This window comes from Passer montanus, unplaced genomic scaffold (assembly GCF_014805655.1).
Source record: "Passer montanus isolate IOZ18808 unplaced genomic scaffold, ASM1480565v1 scaffold32, whole genome shotgun sequence".
Lineage (NCBI taxonomy): Eukaryota > Metazoa > Chordata > Aves > Passeriformes > Passeridae > Passer > Passer montanus.
The window spans coordinates 3,459,332-3,476,810 of NW_024367930.1; the positions used below are offsets into that span (position 1 = coordinate 3,459,332).

The following is a 17,479-nucleotide window of genomic DNA, read 5'->3' on the forward strand; positions in this document are numbered from 1 at the left end:
TAGCATGTGGGGAGTAATCCTTCAAACAAGAGAACCAGACTGGCAGGTCTCTCCACTCTGGGATGCAGAAAGTGGAGCGCTGCCCGGGCCATCGAGCTGCTGCTGAGGCCAGGCAGCACCAGCCTCATGGGAACCTGAGCAGGACCTGACTGGGGCTGGAGCAGAGTCAGGGCAGGGAAAACGGGGTTATACCCCACAGAGGAACAGAGAGGCTTGGAGACCTGGTCAGACAGAGCTACAGCTCTGTCCTTCCCACAACCACTTAGGGATCACACATATGCCCTCCATACAAAGGCTGAGCTATCTCTCATACTGAAGTCTGTGTCTTTTCTCAGCTGATCCCAAAATTATGTTTGCTGCAGCTGACAGCAGCTCTCTGGCTCCTGGCATCCCACCACGTTTTGCAGGCTGCAGTGGGATTTGTGCTGAGGCAGGCAGGCAGCATGGAATGGGAAAGGCTAAAGAGGAGGCCGATCACACTGTCCAAGTGTCCAGATCCATGGGGATGGATATCATACAACAGTCTAATGCCCCAATAGTTAAAAGCAGATATTTATCTTGTATGTCCTCAAAAGGACAAAAACAAACTACAAACCAAAATGTGCAAATATGCAAAGTGAAACTGTCATCAAAAGAAGTCTCTCATCCTTTCATCCTTGGAGCATATAGAGGATGAAAACCTTCTTTCCCCCTGCCCCATCCCAAGTGTGGCTCCAGTTTATGCAATATTCAGAAGCAAATCAGCACTAGCACAGGACAGGATAGGATAAAAATGGTCTTTTTTACTGTTGAGGGAATGGTTATGTACTGCTTAGATGTTGCCATAAAAGCAGACTTGAAAAACTGCCATAAAAATTCACCTGTGCAAGCACAGCGCTTTCTTCCCCAACCTGGCAAAAACCATAAAGAAGTAGAAACAAAACACCCTAGTAGCAGTCTAGCTTTCAATGAAAAAAAATTACACATGCTGAGGAGATGTAAACCTTTTCCTATCTTCTGTAAGTGCAGATGGCTCTTTGTAAATATATATAGAACAGGAACATATTGTTTCTGTTCATTGTTTCTTAGTTGTTCCTGATATGAGGACTGAGTCTAAGTAATGTATTAGTTCAAGGACACTAAAAACCCTGTAAATGCTGGAAAATCCTGTGAGGAGAACAGCCAATGATTTCTGTGCACAAATCAGGACTCTACCTCTCTCCTGAGGTGCTGAAGTCCAAACTTGCAGCCTGGCATGCAAAGACAAGAGCTTATCATGGCAGAGTGAAGGAAGCTGAGACAGGACAATGGATACCTTCTACCCCACCCTAGAGAACCTATAGTACAAACTTATGCCAAAGCCACATTGTTAAGACATGCAAGGTGTGCTATGTTTCTCCAGTACATTTCTCCTCAGGAAAAACAACTTGAAATAGAGAATTTTGGGGGAACAAAACCAAAAATCTAATCCAACCACAAATCTGTGTCATGAATTGTTTCATACATGTCTTCTTTCTTCAGGTTAAATTTTTTCCCAGTCAATGCCTTTTGGTTACATCCACTGTGGAGATGGTTCACAGCAACGCTCCTCATGCAGCACAGCTGGAAATGTGAGTTTCCTCTGCTGATAAAGTCTCTGGCTGTGATACTGAAGGGAAAAAAAACAAATAAGACAAAGCCCACCAAAACTCCTCTACATATGGAATCTCATTCAAAGGTTCAGCAATCTACTCTGTCCCATCACACACCATGCACCATGGCTATCAGGCCCTTTGCTGCTTTCCTTAGGGATCTTCCTCTCCTCTTCCTTCCATCCTGGCAGACTGCAGACTGGCATCAAAAACAAGAGCCAAATTATACACATATATGATGTGGGAGGCCTGTCTGACACTCTAATCTTTCTGTGCTGGTGTGCCAATGGAAGAGGTCCAGCAGAATTTGGCCACCAAAATTACAGCCCCATCTGAGAAACAGCGCTGCAGGAATTTTCATTCAGAACAAAATCTAATCCAAAGGCAGACTTTTGGAGAAAACCTGTAGAGGACCTCAAGCCAATAACCCTCCAATGCCAACTAGAGAGCTCATCTCTGAAGGAGGTCAGTAATACTGATGGGCCTGCCCTGTGGCCAGACACAAAGAAGGTGGCTGCCAAAAAAAGCCATGGAATGACCAGCAATTCCCTACTGTGATGTGATGGTACTTTACCTGTAGTGAAGGCTGTCAGCAAAAATTTAAGCCCATAAAATATTTTGTGCACACTTAGATGCAACAGGGAGTTGAGATCAGCAAAGCGTTTGCTAAACTGGCTGCAGAGGCCCCGCAGTCTAATGAATAATTAATAAGCTTTGGAGACTTAACATAAACTCAAAGGGGGAGTCAACTAGAAACAGAGCTCTTGAGAAAAATCTATAACATCAAAAGCAAAGTAAGGATAAAAACAGTAAATCCATTTTCTCTTTGTTCTCCCTTTATCTGTTACAAGATGAAGCAGCAGGGAAGCGCTCCCTTTAGGCAGTGAAAGCCTCTTTTCCCCCTCATGCAAGGAAGCGTCCCACGCTACCGTGGTGCTGCAATGCATGGAGCTTCCCTGCCTTTGAGTGGTGGACTCAAAGAGACTGCACACTTCAGAAAAATCCTGTGTTTTCAAAGGCGATGAACTCCCTTAGTTCACAATGGCTCCAGCATTCATGAAAACCAAGTTTCACACTGTTTTTTTTTCTTCTTGTTGTTGTTTGTTTGGTTGGGGTTTTTTTGTGGTTTTTTTTCTTTGTTTTTTTTTTTTTTTTCCCCCCATCTTTTCACAGAAGAGCATTTGTTACAGGCATATCCAGATAATCAATTAGGTTGGAAAAGACCTCTGAGATCATCGAGTCCAATCCATGGCCTAACACCACCTTGACAACTATTCCATGGCACTGAGTGCCACATCCAGTCTTTCCTTAAACACCTCCAGGGACAGCGACTCCACCAGTTCCCTGGGCAGCCGGTTCCAATATCTAATCACCCTTTCTATGAGGAAATTCCTCCTAATACCCAACCTAAACCTCCCGTGGCACAGCTTGAGACTAGGTCCTCTCATCCTTGTCCCTGTCTGCTTGGGGCAGCAGCGGCACCTTCTTCCCTTTACTTCCCGCTAGGACGCTCTCGGATCCCAAGGCTCCAAGGGCGCGGGAAGCAGACACAGCCCAAAGCCGCACGGTCACTGCCGGGGAGGATCGGCCCTCACGGCCGTACCCGCCCCCGCCGGCGAGGCGGGAGGAGCGACAGGCCCCGGAAACCGGAAGGGGGAAAAAAAATCCAAGTGCAACCCCGCCCTCAAAACCCTTCAATTTCCACCCAAACCCGCCCCGCTCGCCGTGGTGACGTCACGCGTTCAGCCGCTCAGTGCGACGTGTCCCTCGGCCGGCGGTGAGGGCGGCTCGGGGGGCCTGGGTGGTCTCCGGCTCTGGGAGAGGGACGGGGATTGGGATGGGGCCAGGGATGGGGGATTGTCGGGACTGCGGGAGGCAGGGGGACCTCGGCCGGAGAGAGGGGAAGGGGACGCGAGAGGCGCCGGCATCACACCGGGAGGCTCCCGCCAGGGGGTCCGTGTGGATTAGTGGGAGCAGATCCCTCGGTGGGTGCCCCGCGTGCGGCGGCAGTGCCGGCACACGGCTGCTGTGAGAATAGGGCTCGGCCACAGCGTTCTCTCTCCGTGCTCATCGGCCCCCGGCCGCTTTTGGCGCGGGGGTCTCCTCAAACCGGCGGCTTTTGTCTATTTAGACGCCTCTGGCGATGTTCTCAGAAACACAGCGTAGGACGTGAGCTGAAAGCCCAGCTGGGATGGGGCTGTTTCCCTCTTCTGGGCTGAAAGGCACAGTTTTCCATATTTTTCTTTTGCAGTCAGAAATAGGCCCTTATGTTTATTTACTGAAACAGTGTCTTCGTTTCCTGCAAAGTGGAAGTATCTTAGGTTGGAATGTAACGCTTCAGGTTATCTAAAGCCTTTAACAAATTTTGTAGGTAACTGTTACTAATGTAATTAAAAAATTCTGGTTTTCAGTATATATGTGGAACCATCAGTACTAAATGTGTATGTCTTTGCAGGCAATCATGGATCAGGTAATGCAATTTGTGGAACCCAGCCGTCAGTTTGTAAAAGATTCCATACGACTTGTTAAGAGATGCACCAAGCCTGACAGGAAAGGTAAAGCACACAATAAACCAGAAGACAATCCTTATTTCGTCTTGTATCTTAGCACGTGTCTTTCCATACGTCACTTCTGCTGATTCATTTGCTGTTTCTCAGCTGCCAATATGAGATTTAAACTTCAGCTTTAGGTGTCTTAATCTCAGTGTGTTTAAGGTTCTGGCTATAATAAACACTCGTATGTAGGTGTGTGAGTGGTACTAAAACTCACTTTAGGAGAGAGGTTAAGCAGCTGAAATTCAGTGCTCCACAGTTGTCAGTCATTGCCTGACTGGGACAGGAACAGTGTTGTTGCTGGTAATATGGAAGAGGAGGTTTTGGACTAGAGAGGCCCTGGAGAGAAGCTGTAACTAAAACCAGAATGCAACTGGTCCTCTGAAAGTTACAGTGCTTTATTCACGTGCTCAGAGTGAACAGGTCTGTGACTTAAGTTTGCTATTGAGATCCATAAGGAACTTCATTCCTTGTCAGACTGGCAGGTTTCTGAGGGGCTGTTGGCTTTCTTTGTCAGCTTTGCTGTCCTAAAGTAATTGAAAATATCCCAAGTATTCCATTTTTGTGGGGTCTTACAGTGCTGTCCTGACATAAATTCAGATTTTCTATTTTTGATGTGGTATTAGAGATTACTTTCAGGGTTTGTAGGGATGTAAAGGAAACATAATGGGATAAATGTTCTATGAATTGTCATTGTGGGTATTTTTGATTCCGCTTATTTAAAAAAGATTGTGATCAGCCATTCTTTGTAGAAATCTGCATCTTCCCTCTGAAAATCTCATCTGTCTACTAAAAAAGTAGGTTTGTTTCTCAGCATCTTTGCAGATTTTGATGTGTTTCCAGTATTAACGTGGCTCTGTAAAGAGAGAGCTCTCCTTTGGTCTCTGCAGTGCACATACATATGCCATACATGAAAACATCCTAACAAATTTTTTTTTGTTATTTTGCAGAGTTCCAGAAGATTGCCATGGCAACAGCAATAGGCTTTGCGATAATGGGATTTATTGGTTTCTTTGTCAAATTGATCCATATCCCAATCAACAATATAATTGTGTAAGTGAATATGGTCTTCAGTTTCACTAAATTCTTACCTGTTCAGCTTTAAACACAGGATATTAGTGAGCCCTACAGGACCCATGTTGTTTTAGTCTGTGCGTTTCACATGTTAGTGCAATGTGACAAGTATCACTTGATTCAAAGGACTTAATGAACAATGTTAATGAACTTTATGTTAATTCAGCATGCTGCAAAATATTAGATCCATAGTTCTCAAGGTTTTTTCTGAGTATTCTGCTTCAAAACTGAACGTTGCATATTTTGATTTCCAGTTCCTTAGTGTATGTTTGACCACAGAACATTTACCTTATTTGGATCCTAAATGCTCTTACTGTTTCCAGTTTATAGTTTGGGTATTCAAAGTAAATGGATGGATGGTAGGGTAAAGAACACTGTGGGTATGCTGTAGGATGACAGGGCACAGAACAAAGTTGGTCTTGTTTCATTTACTGAGTGCTAGATACATTTGAAACATTGTTTTATGTGTAACTGCATCCTGTAAAATCCCTTTTGGAACAAATGAAAAATTTGAACTTCAGGTTGACTGGCACCATGGTACTGACATACTAACGGTACCATATTCTCCAAAGCTAATGTGATCCCCTCTCCAGCACTGGGAGAGCTTAAAGACCATTCTGTGTCCACAATGTGTGACTTCCTTACACCTGTAAGAATGGTCATCTAGGCAAAGAATGTTTGAAAATGGGAGATAAGCTGTAATGGTTGTCTTAAGAAGGCAGTGGTGGGAGGTTAAGTAAGACTTTAGGTGAGATCACTTGATCACACTTCATTAGTTGAAACTAATTACTTTGTTCTCTCGACAGAGGTGGCTGAATATTCATCATGAAGAAGACAGTTGTGACACCTGCTGCAATGATTTCACAGCTTTAATTTGTTTGATATTAAACAAGCTCAGTTTGCGTTTTCAAACATTCTTGTCATCTTATTACTTTTTTAAAGTGTGTGTGATCATACCTGTCTGCAGGCTTACTTTTTTTTTTCAGTAATAGTAGTTGTGTGCTTTACTTGTTTTGTTACTTCTTTTAACCATAGCAGAATCATTCAGGTAGGAAGGAAGCTTGGAAGATCTCTAGTCCAATGTCCTGCTTGAAGCTGGATCAGTGTTGCAATCTAATGAGGTTGCCTAAGGTTTTCTCCAGGCAAATACTGAAAGCTTCCATGGGGGACAGCTGCATGACCTCTCTTCAGGAGCTGTTTACAAAGCAGTAAATTAAGCTTTGGAACAGCATTGTTCTAGCAAAAGCAGACTGCAAGTAAACAGCCTTTCTGTATTTTTTTAAGTGGTGTAAAAGTGTATGGGAATTCCTGTCACTCATTTCTGGAATCACCATAATTATCACTAATTCCTTTCTGCATTTGGAAGTCGTGCTAGGTTATAGTATGTACGTGACAGGAAAAAAATCTCATGTCAAACAAAGAAATTGCATTGCCAGGCCTTATTCTGATGGCATAATTAATAAACCCAAACATAATTGATTACTGAGATATACCATTTGAGGGTAATTTAGTTCTCAGAGACACTAAGCAGTCCTTCAGCAAATCCACAACTTGCTTACACTGTTGGATAGCATATATACCAATTTTGGTTCCTGTTCTGTACATATAATTGTATTGGGCCCTGCATGTTGACCTGGAAGTTTACATTATTTTAAATTATTGCATATTTTGATTTTAACAACTAAGCCTGCAAAAACTATGGTAGATGCAATGCTCTTCCTCCTCAGATTGAGATTAAGATATTTAATTCACTTAAAAAACCTTACTGTAAGCATTTGGTATTTGCAGAAGGCACAAGGGTACTTCTGTTACAGACTTAAAAGCACTTCATACTGGGACATTTGATACTGGTATTACAGTAAAACTGAAGCTTCTTCAGTACACTAACTTGCTTCCATATAGAAAAGTTCAATTATTATCATTGAGAAATCTTTAACAGAACCTACATATGTTGCAAACTAGGACAGAAAAATGAGATTAACTAATCTTGGTGCTATCACCTTGTCATACAGTTATACTATGTGCAACTCGGTACTGTATTTCCTTTTGGCAGGACAGGAAAAATAGCTTAGTATTGGAATAAAATACTTTGTAAAAGTAGCCTGAACTAACCACATCAGCAGCAGCAGTTTCTTTACATTCATTTCGGATTGTGGTTGTACTGAGTGGCTGCTCATGCATCTTCTGATTAAGTAGTGTGATTTACCAGAATGAAGTACTCTATTACTGCAAGTAATTTTGATCCGGTCTCAAGTGACTTTTATTTCAAATTTGTTTTTCATTCAATACACAAAATCAGTGCCTGCTTATATCTTGCAGCAGCTTTACTGTCTTAATTCCGTGAAATTTTGTAGTAAAATCGGATCAGAAAAGGCAGCTGTCGCTGATCTTATGTCTTGATAGCCATTGTCCACAGCAAAGGTTTGTCTGTCTCGATAGTCACAATCCCAGAGTTGTCATAGGTGTTGGAAGTACTGACGAGTGTTCCAAACTTTAGCACCTGGTTAGCTGTGAAAAGTAAGGGAGAGACTGAGTGGTTCTCTAAAGCAATAAAAGGACATCAGTGCATTTGATTTGAAAGATCACTGCTCCCACAAAGAACAAAAAAGTAGCTGAATAAATTTTACCTGGATAAACATTACCTACTTAGAAGGCTTGTATAAGATTTTTCAATGACCTGAAGAGGCAATAAATTAACCCCTAAATTAACAGTTTGAGTTGACAGCAGGTTATTACAAAAGCAGTGTGTTGAATAATCCTCAGAGTTTCATGTCTGGAAATCTGTATTTCATTAAAATCAGTTCAAGTTACTAGTGCTAGAAAAGGTACGTAAAGTAAAACAGAGAATCTTACTGTAGTTCCAAACTTGCTTTAGCCCAGCAACAAGCCTATAATCTTTTAAAACATGAACAGTTCTAGAACCAAGGCCAGCAGTTAAGAGTGATATTATTTAACAACTTTGAATTAAGGGACTTGCATCTTTTCTTCTATTGCATGTGAGGTATGTGTTTGTGTACATTAGAAACCAAGTGGCATTACTCGAACAAATAGCAAACCATGCAATTTAAGTTCTGCCTTTAATTTCTTCCCTTTTTGAGATAGCATTGTTTGCATGTTGCAAACATATCAACTTCCTCAAAGGCATTCTAGAATTACTCAGTTCAGTGGTAGTCCTTGCTCATAGAAAGGTTCAGAGTAACAACTCTAATACTATCCTTTGCTTTAGCTTGTAAAACAAGCCAAATGACAGCTCTTTCCCACTGGCAGCTCAGAAAAAAACATTTCCATGGAGGATACAACAACAGCTGCAGCTGGGGAGGATTGTTCTGGAAGATCAAGTCTGTGTAACCTATCAGAATTGCCAAATCATTCATTGCTACCAAAGTAAAAATCTCTGGATTTGCTATTAAGTGACCTAATACAAAGGAAGATCTCCCTGTGGTCAAAAGAGTCCAAAACAACTTAGTAAGCTCTATTTTGTGATTTGCACAGGACACACATTTTCCAGTGTTGGATATGAATGCTGGCTATAGTAAATTTGGGTGTAGTGCATTACTACAATGCATGCACTGTCTGCCCCTTGCTGGAAGCTGCACAGGAGGAACTGATCTTGCCAGGCTCTACACTTTAAAAGAAAGGACATTTGAACAAAAGCCAGGACATGTAGTTCAGTGTCTCTTCTGCCAAATCTGTGCTTGCTCTACTTATTCCTGCTCCTACGCTTGTTACTAGCTTGAAGTGAACTGAAAAGGAGGTTTCAGCTGCTAGCTGAATTTGTTGGCATGAGAGTAACATCTGAGTTTCACTACTGCAAATGGAAGAGTCCTGCCATTTCAAGTTCAGGGGCTAGAAGCATAACTGCAATGCAGTGCAGAAATCCAGCAAAGACAAAAGGGAAAAAAAACCCCAGTACTATTGCACTATATCAATTGTGTACCTAAAATAAAAGTGCTCGATTCTGTCAGGATGCTTCTGGACACACAACAGTACCAGGCAGGCTCCTAGGCAAATGCCAGAATGGATGAGTTTGGTGTTTGCCTTTGGAAGACACAGCAGAGGCCACAGGGGCTGGGGCTTGTCAGAAAACACAGATTTCCCCATTTGCAAGTAAACAAGTCTTACAATTTAAAGCTGAGGTAACACATGGGTAGAGTTCTCTGAGTAAAAATACTCCCAAAATATTGTAGTAAGTGCTATGGTCAAGCTATGAGTGTTTCCAGTCAGTTTTAAGTAGGAAAGAAGCTTAAATACTTTAAAATATGTGCTGACACACAAATTACCTTCTTTTGGTTACTCTATAATGAAACATGAAGGGGCTGGGGAGGAAGAACTTTTTTGATGAACTGCTGTATAAACCCAGTCATTTAGTATCATTTATTGCTTCTTGCTCAAGACTCTGAGTAATACTTAATGTTTCAGAGCTTTGCATATAAAATAATGGCTCTGCAGAAGGCAAGAATTAACAACAACATGGCAGCTTAATGAAACAAAATCTAAAGCTGTATTTCTTAGTGCATAAAATCAGGTGAAAATGAGAGCCTTTTTTTCCCTTTCAATAGAAAATTCTAGCCCACTAGATGGAGCCTTTTATCTTTATCAGGTTTTCTGCTGGGCAAGGATCATAGTGTGAAACAGTGAAATGAAAAAAATGCAAAAACTGTGAAACAGTACTGCTGATTCACGTGGCTCAAATGGACCAATTCCAAGCACTTGGTTTCACAACTAGCCAAATTTCAACTAACATAATTAAAAATGCATGTTTTCCATTCAATAAATGAACAGTAATTAATGAAAAAATCTAGGTTTGAGCCGGTAAAGGAAATAAGAGGATGTGCAAACCTACTGCTGCTAGGCAAACTTCTTGCTGTGTCATGCATTCTGATGGAAGCTTACAAGGTCAAAGAAGTGGTAAGTTTTTATCAGTTCACACCTGATCCATTCCCTTTTTTAAAAATGAATTTCAGTTTTATTTGTTAAGTCCTACCAAGGACTTATGTCTTGGGGAAAAAAACCCCAACCTATTACAACTCTGATTTTCACCATTGAGACTACTTTTTAAGATACAGATTCCAAAGAAAACCACCTCTTTATTTTCTACTATTTAGTAAATAGTTTTGCTATAATTGGGTACCAAATCCAATTTTAATAAAGGATTCCACACTGATTAAAAAAAATTCCAAAACTCAAAAACCCTGGAAATTCTATAATTTTCTAATTAAAAGAAATCTTATTTTGGATCATTGAAAACTTTTTTTTGGACCAATAGTAGTCTCTTTAAAGACTTGATCTGGATAAACCCATAAGTGATTAACTGAAATACTCCCCAGCATTAGAAATTTTGTTTAGGGCTTTTGTTCCAATCAAAATGTGTTTACTGATAATGGATTGTTGATGAGAAAAATACCCAGCTCCTCCACTGCACCTATGCCATTTTTTCATTACTCTTTATTTACCAAGTCAGCAAGTACTTCCAATACTAAAAGCAAATCCTGTTCCTGCCTTTTTTTGGAGGGGGAGAAAAAAACCCTACCAATATCCCACCCACCCCCCATCCCACCCCGCCAACAAAATCTATCAAGAGACAGTTTTTTTATGGTGTGCCTTATGTTCTTACCAGTAACAAATTTCTGTCTGATGGATTGCAGCATACCATTTATTCAGACCTAAACATGGGCATGAGAGGACTGACTTTGATGGGGTAAGCAGAGGAATGTTTCTCTAGCAGTTTTTGTTTTGTTTAGATGGTGTTTGAATCTGCCAGGGTTTGAGAATGTTGGACATAATTTGAGACAAAAACTGAGGGCATGTAGGTGAACTTCCCAAAGGAGCATAATCACAAAGATCATTACTTCTTAGACATCTGTTTTTCTGACCAAATTACATGACAGAGATCTCAGTAACCACAAGACTGGCAATTTCCACTATTTTATTGCTCTTACTCTGATAATTTTAAAAAAGTATACAAATCCTAGGATGCTATATGAAAAATGTTAATCTCAGAGGTAAAATTTTGAAAATTCATGAATCTTATGGATGCAAGAACAACATTTGGAAATGTTAATGTAATGCACCTTATAGGTATTAACATTACAGAAATAACAAAAAAACCCCAAACCTAAAAATTTATTTTAAAATCTCATCTTATTTATCCTTCTACCACAGTAGGGAATTATTTTGGAGTGGCTGGTACATAAGCCTTGCTTGTAATCCTTGTGCTGCTGGCTTTCAGCCTGGAAGCTGAGAAATAGTGTGACCTAGTTATAACTAGATTGGAGGTCATCATGTCAAGTGCTGCAAAAATACTCTCAACATCAGGTAATTCCTCTTAATGATTGTATTCATGATCTAGTAGACTTATAAGCTCATAATTTATAATATAATTTATAATATAAACTCATAATTTATATATATAAACTCACGATTACTATGTTCCATTGTACTATTTAAGACACTTAAAGTTCAGTCCAGAGAAGACAGTTATCTATCTAAAAATATATATATATCAATCAAGGTTTCATGTACATCTTGGAAGCTGCACTTAAGTAGTGCTTGAGGGAGGCAGAGAAAAACTTGATCCTAAACTTGTTCAGAGAAAAAACTTCACGCTAAATTTGTCATATATGGCAAAACCAAATCGTGTCAGGGCCTCACTACTGTTACCACAGTAGCAGTATGGCTAAGGACCAAAGACTATCATGTTAAGCATGTGCCACATAGACACTGTGATACTTATGCTATGCTGCCTTTTCTCAACTGTGTCTCAATTACTTCCTGAAATATGTAAAGTCACACCTTGCTGGTTTCCACCACTAAAAATAGAAACTAGGAAAGAAATACAAGCAGATTGCACTGCTGGCATGGATGTGGGGAATATTAAAATAATTAATTATTAATTAAAAGCTGTGTTATAGTGAATGTAATCCTCTTCCCCCTAGGCAAATGCTGCATCAAAATGATAGAAAATTAAGATCAATAAGCTGAAACACAAGCTAAAGTGAAATATTGAATCACCATTTGGTATCCTATTACAGTTTATCTGGAGAGGATTTCCCTGAAGTTCTGTTAGGAGCAAAAATCTGCATTTAAATGGAGATACATTAGTAATGCATGAGCTAGTACTTTGCAGGTCACCCTGTGTCTGCAGAACAGGAGCATTAATTTTGTTATTTACAAATAAAACTCCCAAGTAGATTGTAGACTGATCTTCCTTTCATTCCTAGGTTTACACTTGTGGTTAGGCTGACTTCACTGGAGTTAATCTTGATTTACACTGATGGATACAAAGGAAAAATTGGGTGCTTGATCTCTGTGCAGTGGGAACTGCAAAACTGGAAGTTGCAAATAACAGTAATTTACAATAAAACATGAACTATTTTCAATACTGATACAACAGAAGTACCATAAAGGCTTGCTGAGTCTGCTGGGAGGGGCTGACTAGCCTGGTAGTCAGATATCCTAAGGGCCAAGAGGAGTTTGGAATAAGCAGAAATTGCATTTGGCATTTTTTTATAACCGTTGTAACTTTGGGTACCTGGTTTTGTGGCACAGAACAAAGGTTTTATAATCTCAATGCATTAATACAAGCAGACTTACGAAAGCATTGAGAGGATATGGGAGGAAGAGGGGCTAGCAGGCAGGGCCAGGTGGCTTTTCCACTGGTTCAGGTGCTGGCAAAAACTCTTGGCCAGGGCTCTGCAGCACAGGCTGACTGGCCTCACACTGGGGGGAATTTAGGAGGTTGAAACAAAAGTTTAAAAGCTGTCAAATCTTCACGATTTCATTTAAAAAGAGAAAAAAAATATTAACAGAACCGTGTCTTTTATCCTGGATAGAAACCACCCATGTAGAGAGAGCCTTCAGAAATGCAAATGAATGTCAGAAGCTACAGTTTTTTCAAATTTTCAAATTTGTTTCCAGCACACTTTTCTTTTTCCACATATTTTTTTCCAGCTTTGTAATAATGGTGGTACTGCAAGAATAGCTCAAAGTCTTCCCGTCACATCACCTGCTTGGTGGCAATTTAAAATGATTAGCTGATAAAAATGATGCTAAGAAAGACTGCTTCCTACACTAAGGTTTCTGCTGCTACCACTGCTTCACCAAGATCAACAAGAATCATTAACTGTCATTAGCTGTTCTACAGCTATTAGAAGCATTTCAGCACTACCAACAAAATGTTCTTCTGTTCAAAATCACATTAGCATCTTAATTAAAGGGGCCTGGAAAGTTAGACAAGGAAAATCTACATACTGTTTTCAGTAGTGCTTTTCTGGTCTAGACGTTATGATAAAGTTGTAACAGGAGTGTTACCATAATGTAAGTCAGAGAAATAGCTGTCTGGAAGACTCTTTCACTAAGCTGAAGGCAAAGCCAGGCTACAAAGTAATTTTTAGAATTGAGTTTAGCCAGTAAGAAGTAGGGTGTTTAGTTAATTTTTGATGCTTTCCACTAAGTTTGTATGTTTCTCAAACTGCTAACAACTCTGAGGTGCTGTACAGGTGACAGGTACTATTAATAATAGTGTTAGAGCACTGAAGAAACAGCTGCAGAAATAAAATGTAGCTTCAGTTTGACAGCAGCTGCTGTAGAAATTTTGCATATAAGCTAGACAAAATAACTTGTTGCTATTTTGGTCTGTCTCTACTTCATGTTGTGAGATAAAGAACACTATTCTCATGAGAAAAAGGGCAAGAGTAATACTGAGATGCATCAGCTAATGAATTGTCTTACTGCTAACTTGTCCATAAGACACCTCATAGCACACATCATCCTATTACACTGTCATCTTTAGAGGCATTACTTAGTCACACAAAGCTGAGGATGGCAATCTGGTGCAACACTGAAACCTGAGATTAGCTAAAAACAATGGTGTTCTGTCACAGCATTTAGGTCTGAAGCTCTGGTTTGACATGACAGCAAAGAACCTAAAAATACTTGCTATTTTGAAAGCTGCTACACTGTCAAGTTGATATGATGCATGTAGCAGTAAAATCTACTGAATTTGTTAGAGAAAGGTATCCAAATGATCCTGGCAATTGACCGCAGACAGTGCTGCAGAAAGGAGTGAAATTCCCCCTACATTCCTCATGACTGGGCTGTTAGAGACAGGGAAGAGAGATGGGAAGAGTAAGGAGAGGGAATATTCCTCACCCAAATCTCAGGTCTATGTGAGACATCTATCTACTCAAGCTTTGAACAACATAGGACCAGAAAATTGTTTCAGCACAACCAGATCCAGGACTGACCAAGATCAACAATTCACCTCTAGCTACAGTAGTTTTCCAGTGCTTGATATGAAAATTAAAAAAAAACCCTCTCACAAACCCCTATATATCCTTCAACAGGTTTTAACGTGTGATATTAGGTAACCAGAACATAATGTTAATTATTTTTCTTTTCTATTCTTTGGACTCCTTTTAAATCCTGTCATATTTAGATAACTGTATTTGCAAGAAGAAATAATAAAAGAGGATTTTAAAAAACAAGTTTTTCAGCTTCTGTATGCATACTATTGCTCCCATCATTTGCACAAATGTGCAGACACAATTATTATTTCTGTATCCATCAAACTGGGCCTGTAGGTGAAATATTGGTATACGGATATTTGCTCAATAAATACCTATACATGTTGTGTGAAATGGGGATCTCATTCAATCACTTCACAGAGGAGAAGAGCATTTGCAATGCCATAAATATTTCACAACAGTCTTGGCCAACTGCTTATATCCCCTACCACTGTGTAGGATAAGTCCCCAGGATAAGTCTCCCAAGAATTTAGCACTTCTCTGCTTTCTGTGATGGGGATATGATTTTCCTAAGGGAATTGATCTAAAGCCAGATCCTAGCCAGCCCTGAAAAACAAATTTAAGAAGGCTGTCTTCTTATTGCTGCTGCCAGCACTAGCTCAGCATCATATCCAGAATCCTGTTCTGCTGCACACATTGCTCCATCACTGGGCTTCAGTGCCAAAATTAAATTAAATATGATTTGACAAAGTTCTGTAAAGTTTCAGTCCTTAACTCCTACATGCAAAGTTACAATGGCAAAGATCAAAAATAGACCTTCTGAACTCTGGGAGGATGTATTGGGTTTGCGTGGCCAGCTTTTGGTAGCAGGAGGCTAACAGTGGTCACTTCTCAGTGAGAAGCTGCTGGAAGCTTCCCCCATGTCTAACAGGGTCAACCTCACCCGGCTCCAGAACAGATGCACTGCTGGCCAAGGCTGAGCCAACCAGAAATTATGGTAACACCTCTGTATCAGCGTATTTCAGACAGGTTAAAAAAGGTTATTGCACACAGGTATAATTGTGGTTGGAGAAGAATGAGAATGTGTGAGAGGAACAACTTCAAAGACAGCAAGGTCAGTGAAGAATGAGAGAGAGGAGGTACTTCAGGAGGTGTCTGAGATTCCCCTGCAGGCCATGGTGCAGACCATGGTGAGGCAGCTGTACCCCTGCAGCTCATGGATATACAGAGATCCATCTGCAGCTTGTGGATGAGTCCCGTGCCAGAGCAGGTAGATGATGAAAACAGGCTGTGAAGCTGGGGTAAGCCCATGCTGGAACAGGCTCCTGGCAAGGATCAGTGGACCCATGGAGAGGGGAGCCCATGCTGGAGCATGTTTCCTGGTAAGGCTTGTGACTCCTCTGTGGGGGACCCACGCTGGAGCAGCATGTCCTTGAAGGACTGCAACCTGTGGACAGGGACCCATGCTAGGGCAGTTTGTGAGGAAATGTAGCCCGTGGGATGGACTCCTGGAGAAGTTCATAGAGGATTGTCTCTGTGGGAAGGACCCCGTTCTGGAGCAGGAGAAGGACTTTGCCAGAGAAGTGGCAGAAACAGGTTGTGATGAACCAACCATAACCACCATTCCCTGTCTCCCTGTGCTGCTAGTAGGGATGAGGTAGAGCCCGAGAAGGAGGGAGGGGTGGGGGGAAAACAGTGGTTTTGCAATTTATTTCTCAATATCTTACTCTGATGTTTTTAGTAATAAACTAAATTAATATCCCCAAGTTCAGTCTGTTTTGCCCATGACAGTAATCAGTGAGTGTTATCTCCTGGTCCTTATTTAATTTGATGAACCTTTTACTATATTTTCTCTCTCCTGTCCAGTTTTGAATGGGAGTAATAGAAAGGCTTTAGTAGGCACTTGGCATCCAGCCAGGGTCAACCCACCACAGAGGCGTGCAACACATTGCATATTTAAACCCTTCCCCTGCCAAGTCCAGGTCCCACCAGAACTGACCTAGTTCACAGCTGCTCCATTCAGACTCCTGGGTGGCCCCCACGAGTCCCACGCTCTCTTGACCACCAAGAGTTACTTGCTCCAAGACCTCAGTCAAGCTGCCAGACCAGAGAGACTATTGAACTGTGCCAGAATGGTGGATCTGGTGCTCAAAGAGCTCCTCTGACAACAAGGAAGCAAACAGCTGCCTTCACCTCTGAGCAATGGTCAAGGTGCAAAAAAAGACACATGCCCTGCCACACTGAATCCCAGGACAGCTGTTTGCATTATGGCTTGCTCAGGGCAAGGGCATCACCAGGCTTGAAAGCAAGCTGCAGCCACTCTGAGCTGCTAGCACAAATAACAAACTTCAATCAAATTAAATCCCTGACAAACAATTTTATTATGCAAGCTTTAACAGCGAATGGCACCATTTCCTAGCAGAGTTTTATGTAAATATGGTATTATATTTACACAAAAAATGAAGAGAACGAACTGGAATATTCATCCTTATGCACAAAAGGCACCCTTAATAAAGCAGCTGTGCTTTTGTCTAAAATATTTCTCTGGAAGGGCGTAATTATTATTTAAAAAAACCCCACACTGATCTGTTCCTGACAGCTCACAAGGTACATGTTCATCTACTTGCTCTCCCTGACAGCTGATCTATTCTAGGCACACATAACTAACTAACAAAGACTATTATACTTCTGATAGAAAAGTAATTCCATTTATCTTTACCCTTCCTAGCAGCACTGCTTCCTTTCAGTGTTGGGGAGGGATGCTGTATGAGGTTTCTAAAATGTGGTTATTTTCACCCCTACTATTGCTGTGCTTTACTTAGAATTTTAGATTTTCTCTGCTTTCTTGAGAAAAAACAATTTGACACAGATAGCATCACCCTGAGGAAGAAGTGAAAGCAATTATTTCTGTTACAAAATGTCCTCCTGGATCAGCATGTGAACAACTAAGCTTTTTGATTTTTCATTTTATTACTTTGTCTTTCTGTTAACAAATAAT

General features: G+C 40.9%; 2 protein-coding genes and 1 long non-coding RNA gene across 9 annotated transcripts in view; 1 reads left to right on the top strand and 2 right to left on the bottom strand.

Annotated features, from left to right (window-relative positions):
• Positions 1-1,419: 1,419 nt before the first annotated feature.
• Positions 1,420-3,226, bottom strand: LOC120505017. 2 transcript variants are annotated; one of them, XR_005628160.1, is made up of 3 exons: positions 3,093-3,226; positions 1,728-1,809; positions 1,420-1,627 (listed from the first exon to the last, which is right to left on the bottom strand). It is a non-coding gene; the product is annotated as an uncharacterized LOC120505017 (long non-coding RNA). The 2 variants fall into 2 exon arrangements; XR_005628161.1 differs by lacking the exon at positions 1,728-1,809 and having other exon boundaries at positions 3,018-3,226.
• A 30-nt stretch (positions 3,227-3,256) lies between these two features.
• On the top strand, positions 3,257-6,192 carry SEC61G (SEC61 translocon subunit gamma). Of its 2 annotated transcripts, XM_039715201.1 has the most exons (4): positions 3,257-3,387; positions 4,066-4,165; positions 5,113-5,215; positions 6,043-6,192. In XM_039715201.1, exons 2-4 carry the CDS (start codon positions 4,072-4,074, stop codon positions 6,050-6,052), a joined length of 207 nt encoding a protein of 68 aa, XP_039571135.1. In that variant the 5' UTR covers positions 3,257-3,387; positions 4,066-4,071; the 3' UTR covers positions 6,053-6,192. The 2 variants fall into 2 exon arrangements, with proteins under 2 accessions (XP_039571135.1, XP_039571134.1); XM_039715200.1 differs by lacking the exon at positions 3,257-3,387 and having other exon boundaries at positions 4,047-4,165.
• A 148-nt stretch (positions 6,193-6,340) lies between these two features.
• The window catches only part of TPK1 (thiamin pyrophosphokinase 1), a 303,299-nt gene continuing 292,160 nt past the window's right edge, over positions 6,341-17,479 (bottom strand). For 4 of the 5 annotated variants that reach the window (XM_039715197.1, XM_039715196.1, XM_039715198.1 and 1 more), the window contains one exon: positions 6,341-7,744. In XM_039715197.1, coding sequence (XP_039571131.1) covers positions 7,626-7,744 — 119 coding nt within the window. In that variant the 3' untranslated portion in view covers positions 6,341-7,625. The remainder of the gene's footprint in view (positions 7,745-17,479) is intronic. The other variant, XR_005628163.1, reaches the window with a different exon arrangement.